The following is an 8,625-nucleotide window of genomic DNA, read 5'->3' on the forward strand; positions in this document are numbered from 1 at the left end:
GTGTTTTATTATTTTGTATTATTATTATTTTTATTATTATACATTTTTTTATTATTATGTAGTTGGTTTTGTTGGGGGGTTTTTTGCTTTTGTTTTGTGGTGGGAGTGTTTGAGGGGAGTCTTTTTTTTTCTTTTTCTTTTTTGATTGGTTTTATGAATATCCATCACCAACAATATATATATATATAGATATAGATATAGAGATATAGATATAGAGATATATAGATAGATAGATAGATAGATAGATAGATAGATAGATAGATAGATAGATAGATAGATAGATAGATAGGTATATATATATATATATATATATATATATATATATATATATATATATATATATATATATATATAATATATATATATATATATATATATATATATATATATATATATATATATATATATAGATAGATATATAGATATATTTATTTATTTATTTATTAAATACAATTGCAACAGACCCATGGGGAATAAAATATAATAATAATTACTGTGACCGCCCACCCACCCACCCCACCCCACCTCCCCTTCACACTGCCCCTTGTCGCTTAGTCAGAGCGGTCAACTCGTCTGTCCTTGAATGTTTAACGTCGAGATAACTTGGTCTAAAGGTTCTGCATTTATCACAGCAGTTACGTGACAACACGTTTATTACTGTTTCAATACTCCATCACTTGCTGTCCCACTTGGTCATGAAGGCTGTTGTGTATGTTGTTGCGTGTTTGGCCGTGGTGGCCGTTGTTGCTGCTGCTGCAGTTATCAAGTTCGAGGCTCAGGACACGGATCTCGGCGATGCTTACAAATTTCTTCAGTTCCTCAGGAAACCAAGTCTACCTGAACGGTATAGGCCTGATTCTTATTTCAAGAAACTGGTGAGTACACATTCATTCATTTCAACTTATTTTCGTGCGTATATCCAATTATATCCAGAAATGGGTGCTCGAACTCCTTTGCGAAGTTATTATATTTACAATACAACACTTAATTCATACTTAAAGAAACTGGTAAGGTATTATATATAATATATACCGGAATGTTCCAGCTAATAACCTTAGTAAGAACCCTTTTTTCGTGCTTATATCCAATGAATGTTCAAGCACGCTGTCCTGGGCACATACCTCAGCTATCGGGCTGTCTGTTCAGGACAGAGCGTTCGTTGTTAGTGGTTAGTGAGAGATTAGTGGGTGGTCTTTCACCTACCCATTGAGTCGTTAAAAACTCGCTCTGGTTGGTAGCCGGTACCAGGCTGCGAACCCTGTACCTACCAGCCTTTTGTCCGATGTCTTAACCACAACACCACCGCGGCCGGTTATCAGTTTACAAATGTATTTCATTTCATTTCAACTTATTTTCGTGCTTATATCCATTTAAGGTTCAAGCAGGCTGTCCTGGGCACACACCTCAGCTATCTGGGCTGTCTGTCCAGGACAGTGAGTTAGTGGTTAGTGAGAGAAAAGAGGGTGTAGTGGTCTTACACCTACCCATTGAGTCGTTAAAACGAGCTCTTGGTGGGCACCGGTACCGAGCTCCGAACCCTGTACCTACCAGCTTTATGTTCGATGGCTTAACCACGACACCACCGAGGCCGGTTTCTGGCTGTGTGTCATTGCTATTTTTTTTATATCCTGAAGGGTATGAACAAAAACAACAGACTGCAGGCGTTCGTGTGGAAAAGCTGTGAACCTGCGAAGGACACCACCTTCGATATTACGCAGTTCAACATCAGCCCGGACCCAGTGTCGCTGCCAGGGACGATAATTGTACGATTCTCCATCAACAACAAGGCCAAGATTTACTCCCCTTTCAAGGTAAAAACTAAGATTTAGCTTGGAAGTAACTAAAGGCACGTCGTGCTCCAAATGTTTTGTTTTGTTTAACGATACCACTAGAGCACATTGACTTATTAATCATCAGCTATTGGATATCAAACATTTGGTAATTTGACTCGTATTCGTTCCAGCCAGTGCACCACGGCTGGTATAATCAAATGCCGTGGTATGTGCTATCCTGTCTGTGGAATGGTGCATATAAAAGATCCCTTGCTACTGATGGTAAAATGTAGCGGGTTTCCTCTTTAAGACTATATGTCAAAATAACCACAGGTTTGACATCCAATAGTAAATCAATGTGCTCTAGTGGTGGTGTTAAACAAAACAAATATATATAGAGAGATATTTCCTTTAGTAATTCGTGCATTATTTCATCAACTCTTTTCTTTGTACATTTATTTATGTTTATCTTCAAATCATATAGGTTCAAGTACGCTGTCCTGGACAGACACACCAGATATCTGGGATGTTGGTCCAGGTCAGAGGTTAACTCGTGTGTTGTTTAGTGTTGATGTTGTTCACAGGCCGCTGTGGAGATAAAGAAGAAGGTTCTAAGTACGTGGATTGAGATACCCTGCATCGAGCAGTTCGGCAGCTGCAACTACGACGACTTCTGCCAGATCCTCGGTATGATCACGTCGTGCCCGGCACCGTTCACAGAGCACAGCATACCCTGTCAGTGCCCTATTGACGTTGTAAGTATACCCTGTCAGTGCCCTATTGACGTTGTAAGTATACCCTGGCAGTGCCCAATTGACGTTGTAAGTATATCCTGCCAGTGCCCAATTGACGTTGTAAGTATACCCTGTCAGTACCCAACTGACGTTGTAAGTATACCCTGTCAGTGCCCGATTGACGTTGTAAGTATATCCTGTCAGTGCCCGATTGACGTTGTAAGTACCCAACTGACGTTGTAAGTATACCCTGTCAGTGCCCGATTGACGTTGTAAGTATATCCTGTCAGTGCCCGATTGACGTTGTAAGTATACCTTGTCAGTGCCCGATTGACGTTGTAAGTATACCCTGTCAGTGCCTGATTGACGTTGCAAGTATACCCTGTCAGTGCCCGATTGACGTTGTAAGTATACCCTGTCAGTGCCCGGTTGACGTTGTAAGTATATCCTGTCAGTGCCCGATTGACGTTGTAAGTATATCCTGTCAGTGCCCGATTGACGTTGTAAGTATATCCTGTCAGTGCCCAGTTGACATTATAATTATATCCTGTCAGTGCCCAGTTGACATTATAATTATACCCTGTCTGTGCCCAGTTGACATTATAATTATACCCTGTCTGTGCCCAGTTGACATTATAATTATACCCTGTCAGTGCCCAGTTGACATTATAATTATACCCTGTCAGTGCCCGATTGACGTTGTAAGTATACCCTGTCAGTGCCCATTTGACATTTTAAGTATACCCTGTCAGTGCCCGATTGACGTTGTAAGTATACCCTGTCAGTGCCCGATTGACGTTGTAAGTATACCCTGTCAGTGCCCATTTGACATTTTAATTATACCCTGTCAGTGCCCGATTGACGTTGTAAGTATACCCTGTCAGTGCCCGATTGACGTTGTAAGTATACCCTGTCAGTACTCGATTGACGCTGTAAGTATACCCTGTCAGTGCCCGATTGACGCTGTAAGTATACCCTGTCAGTGCCCGATTGACGCTGTAAGTATACCTTGTCAGTGCCCAATTGACGTTGTAAGTATACCCTGTCAGGACAGTTGACTGCCCTGGCTCCTTTAGGCCTAGATACGGCAATGTCTTTCGTGTGTATATTATTCGGTAATTAATTCACATATGTGTTTGTTATCAGGGTACATTCAATCTTCCCGCCACAAATTTTGAAATCGACGTCACACTTCCTCTAGAATCCGGGGACTACTTCGCCATGTTTAACGCCACGGCTAACGCGAAATTCAGCGCCTGTTACGAATTCTACTTTACCATCATCGACTGACATTGTGAAGAAATTATGTGTGCAGTATATCAGTATCACTAGACTTCCAAATAAAAACAATAAAATACAATAAAATAAACAATAATGCGTTCTCTTTCAATTTAATTTGATGTCGTGTTTGTATCTAATTAAGGTTGAAGACTTGAAGCACATTGTTCTAGGCAATCGACTTACCTATCAGGCTCCGTATTCATAAACGTACTTAAGTCAATGTATGATACCTAAATACATATTTAAAGTACATAAATAAGTATCATACATTGACTTAAGTACGTTTATGAATACGGAGCCTGGGTCTAATTCAGAAAGCAGAAGCGGAACGTAGCACAGTATTCATTTCATTTCAACTTATTTTCGTGCTTATATCCAATTAAGGTTCACACACGCTGTCCTGGGCACACACACTCCTCGGCTATCTGTCCAGGACAGTGGGTTAGTTGTTAGTTGGTTAGTGGTTAGTGAGAGAGAAGAGGGTGTAGTGGCCTTACACCTACCCATTGAGCCCTTAAGAACTCGATCTGGGTTGGAACCGGTACCAGGATGCGTATCTGTACCTACCAACCTATAGTCCGATGGCTTAACTACTGCGCCACGACTGGTGTATCAAACGCCGTGGTATGTGCTATCCTGTCTGTAGGATGGATAATATAAAGGGCTCCTTGCTACTAGTGGAAAAATTCATATCCTGGACGTAGGAGCTGGCGGAAGTCGACACCTGCGCCCATAACAGGCGTGCGCTACAACAACTTGCTCTGAATGTGCACGTAAAACCCTATAACCTGATATAACCAGTGGAAAAAAGTAGCGGGTTTCTTCCCTAAGCCTATAATATCAAAATTACCAAATATAATTTTGACATCCAATAGCCGATGATGAATAAATCAATATGCTCTAGTGGTGTCTTTAAACAAAACTAACTTTAACTTTACCTATCAGGGGTCTATTTCACAAAGCTCTATTTACGCTCTTATAGCAAAAGTAAAGTTTGTTTTCTTTAACGACACCACTAGAGCACATTGATTTATTAATCTTCGGCTATTGGGTGTTACTGCATTGGTGTCTCAATGATGTACTAAGCAGAATCATCATAAGTGTCGGTGGCAGATCCAGAAAATCCATGTGGGGGGGGGGGGGGGGGCAATGACATGAGGCGGAATGCCAATGGAACTTTGGGGGAGGTTTGGAGGGGATTGAAAAAAAAAGAAAATTAACATATAATAAAATTAGAACTGTCCCAACTAGATCCGCCTCTGAGTGTACGACGCAAATCCTCAAATTCGAGCAACAATTATAGACATTCGGCCAAAATGAGCTGGCCTGAAACCTTTTCACCATGTATTTTCATCATTCTTACCAATAATATTAGTAATCCATGTAAAAATGCACAGTGATTTGTTCGCAAGCCTATATAGTTGTTTGGCAGTAGGCCTAATGCTTATATGAATCAATAATCAGGGGCGTAGCTAGGATTTTTTGTTAGGGGGGGGGGGGGGCAACTGAAGATAATTTTCTTTAAGTTTCTATAATTTTTCCCGGAAGTTTTTGTTTTTTGGACCCCCCCCCCCCATCCCCCGCTAACTACGGCCCTGGTATTGTTATGCAGATTCAGACATTTTCGTTTAATTCGGGTAATAATCAGCCTGTCCCCCTACAAAAATGGAAGCCCGTACGCCTATGAGAATCAAATTGTGTACTAGAACTGAAAAATACGCACGCACACACACACGCACACAGGCGCACATACCCATGATACACAGCACAGGTTGCATGCAATGTCACGTCGTACACATCAATGAGATTAAATAGGGTTCATTGTTGTATGACTGGAAACTTCAAAGCAAGCTTTTGAAAAGATGTCAATTCTGTTTTATTGGACATTGAATTACAACATGGCTTAAGCACCCGATCAAGTTAAGACTTATTGATCGACGTAAGAAATAAACCGCTGAAATACCAATATAGAATTGACGATCGATAAACAACAAGCACCTAATGATCTGTGTGTAAATGTAAACATTGGGTTGATTGTGTCACCACTCTATTAAAATATTACTCTTTACACATACTAGTCAGAAGTAATCAAATGTTTGACATCCAATAACCGGCGATTAAAATGAATCAACGGGCATGCTTTAGTGTTGTCGTTCAACATAGCATACTTTAACTTTACTCATACTAGTCAGAAGTATCACACGTTTGACATCCAATAACCGATGATTAAAATAACTCAACGCACATGTTCTAGTATTAAAATAACTCGACGCGCATGCTTTAGTATTAAAATAACTCAATGCGCATGCTTTAGTATTAAAATAACTCAACGCGCATGTTCTAGTATTAAAATAACTCGACACGCATGCTTTAGTATTAAAATAACTCAACGCGCATGCTTTAGTGTTGTCGTTCAATATAACACACTTTAACTTTACTCAAGCCGAGTCCTCGTTTTAGTTTTATTAATTATTATTATTATTTAAAAATTATTGTTATCTATTTTACAGCGTACCATCTTCGTCAATAACGTCGATGGAGCTACCCTGCACACCCATTTTTTTAAAATCAGAATTCTGCACCATTTCACTTATACTTATTTCCGTGCTTATATCCAATTAAGATTCAAGCACGCTGTCCTGGGCACATACCTCAGATATCTGGGCTGTCTGTCCAGGACAGTAAGTTAGTTGTTAGTGGTTAGAGAGAACAGGGTGTAGTGGTCTTACACCTACCCATTGAGTCGTTAAAACTCGCTCTGGGTGGGAGCCAGTACCGGGATGTGAACCCTCTACCTACCAGCCTTATGTCCGATGGCCTAACCACGACACCTCCGAGGCCGTTATTCTGCACCATACCAACGCTGTCCTTTGTTCTCATTTAATACGACAGTGATAATTAGTTACCAATAAGAGGGTACTTATTTGCGGTACCTCCTCTTACCCCCTCCTAAAAACGTACATCAAAAATATATTTATTTTATCAACATTGTTTCGTTTCATAAAAGTAAACTGGCATAAATCCCCCACCGCCTCCCCACCCCCACCCCCCGTCCTTGCATATTGTTTGTACGCTCATGAGAACGATGACTGAAAAGCCCCTAACTTAAAATTTACATTGTATTAGACCCTGTCTTAGACACATCCACCGGGGAATGTCGGAGAATGTGCCCAAGACAGTCGTGATTGAACCTTCAGTGGATGTAAGCACAAGTCCAATGGTTGGTTGATTGTATTGGTATAAAAATAAGTAAATTTTTAAAATCCGCAGACACTACTGATGCAGATTTTTTCTTGAACTGACGTCAGTGATGTACTCCAAAGACATGTCGTCGGGTGTTTCCGTATCAGAGTCACGGGTAGTCATGGACGACACGCTGGCGGAATGCTTCGGAACCCGGATGCCGCAGCCATCTTTCATATAGGCGCACAGATTGATCTTGTTTCGCTCTGCAATCGTTTCGATTGGTTCATAGTCGGTTTTCAGACGATCCACAGTCCCTCTTGGCGGTAAAACCGATATCTGTCTTTTGTTTCGAACAATCGGAACCAGATTGCGAGGTAGTGAATTTGGAAGCGTAACGAACCTCCCCTTTCGCTCGTGGAGGATGCACACCCTCTGGGGAAACGGCTCCGGACCGATCCGCATCTGCTGAACGGGCATTCGCGAGTCCGATGGATACTTGATGGGCCGGAAGCGTCCCTTCTTTATATGGCGCATGCGCTCTAAGCTGACCATCATGAGCTGGTTCTCTCGTTTCTGGAGTGTTTTGCGAAGACTCTCGATCTGCTGGAGATAGTTCTGTTGACGCTGGCAAACCCGCTCATACTGCTGTAGCCACTCCGGCACGTGGACAAGCGAGACATCATGTTTCTTCTTAGAACTGAAAGAGAAGGCATATTTGTTTAATGACAAAAAAGAAAAAAGAAGAAGAAAGAAATGTTTTTATTTAACGACGCACTGAACACATTTTATTTACAGTTATATGGCATCAGACATGTGGTTACGGACCACACATATATTGAGAGAGGAAACCCGCTGTCGCTACTTCATGGGCTACTCTTTTTGATTAGCTGTTTAATGGCCTGGGTCCCGTTCCACGAAGCGATCTTAGCTCTAATATCATCTTAAATGCAATGCCACCTTATGCATTTAAGATGATCTTAAGGCTAAGATCGCTTCGTGGAACGGGGCCCAGGGCCCAATTTGACGAAACATCGTAAGCCTAGTTTTGCACGTAAATGTAAATCAACAATTAAACCACAATTCTTATTACTATTATAGTTCAACAATTATAGCTATAAGAACACATATTTTATTTTATTTTGTCTTTAAAATACTCCAGCTTCTGTAATGATCTAATTTCCTGCGAGGAATTGATGCCAAACACGTGTAAACGCACGACCGGTATAACTGCTAGTAGCAGACGTAACGACCTTCCAAAATTTTATGTTTATTTTTTTATAAATAGTCCAACGCATTTTACTTTGGCGCCCGTTCAATTGCTCAAATCACCTTAAAACCGTTTCGGCCGAGCAATCAAACTTATTTTTGGGTTTAAATTCTTAGTCCGGACATGATGTTAGGTGCAGTTAGTCTCCGTAGACTTAGGTTTTTCTAGTTAGATCCGAAGGAATCGAAATTCAGCCAGTCAGAACACGGACCATTTTCGGTGTCTACTAGTCGGTCCGCGCAGTCGCTGGACACTACTAAATACTTATTCAAAATTCTGCCCACTTCAAACTCATTCCCCCCCCCCCCCCCTTGTCCTGGACTCAGTCACTGGCAAAGGCCAGAGATTAAGCCCAGGACAGGCGTGCGTGAAACCTTCGTGGTAT

At 41.2% G+C, this 8,625-nt stretch overlaps 2 protein-coding genes across 2 annotated transcripts in view; one reads left to right on the plus strand and one right to left on the minus strand.

Moving 5' to 3' along the window:
- The first annotated feature begins 586 nt into the window (after window positions 1-586).
- On the plus strand, window positions 587-3,875 carry LOC121368331 (ganglioside GM2 activator-like). The gene is made up of 4 exons (XM_041493020.1): window positions 587-875; window positions 1,635-1,811; window positions 2,357-2,527; window positions 3,653-3,875. Exons 1-4 carry the CDS (start codon window positions 696-698, stop codon window positions 3,794-3,796), a joined length of 672 nt encoding a protein of 223 aa, XP_041348954.1. The 5' UTR covers window positions 587-695; the 3' UTR covers window positions 3,797-3,875.
- A 2,621-nt stretch (window positions 3,876-6,496) lies between these two features.
- LOC121375745 overlaps window positions 6,497-8,625 on the minus strand; it is a 5,981-nt gene continuing 3,852 nt past the window's right edge. The window contains exon 2 of the mRNA XM_041503363.1: window positions 6,497-7,670. Within this exon, the coding sequence (XP_041359297.1) occupies window positions 7,061-7,670 (610 nt within the window). The 3' untranslated portion in view covers window positions 6,497-7,060. The remainder of the gene's footprint in view (window positions 7,671-8,625) is intronic.

This window comes from Gigantopelta aegis, chromosome 1, assembly GCF_016097555.1.
Source record: "Gigantopelta aegis isolate Gae_Host chromosome 1, Gae_host_genome, whole genome shotgun sequence".
Lineage (NCBI taxonomy): Eukaryota > Metazoa > Mollusca > Gastropoda > Neomphalida > Peltospiridae > Gigantopelta > Gigantopelta aegis.

Coding starts and splice junctions, on each gene's coding strand:
- LOC121368331 (XM_041493020.1), top strand. CDS start 696: ATGAAGGCTGTTGTGTATGTTGTTGCGTGTTTGGCCGTGGTGGCCGTT. Junction 1,812..2,356: donor AGATTTACTCCCCTTTCAAG/GTAAAAACTAAG, acceptor TGTTGTTCACAG/GCCGCTGTGGAGATAAAGAA. Junction 2,528..3,652: donor GTCAGTGCCCTATTGACGTT/GTAAGTATACCC, acceptor GTTTGTTATCAG/GGTACATTCAATCTTCCCGC.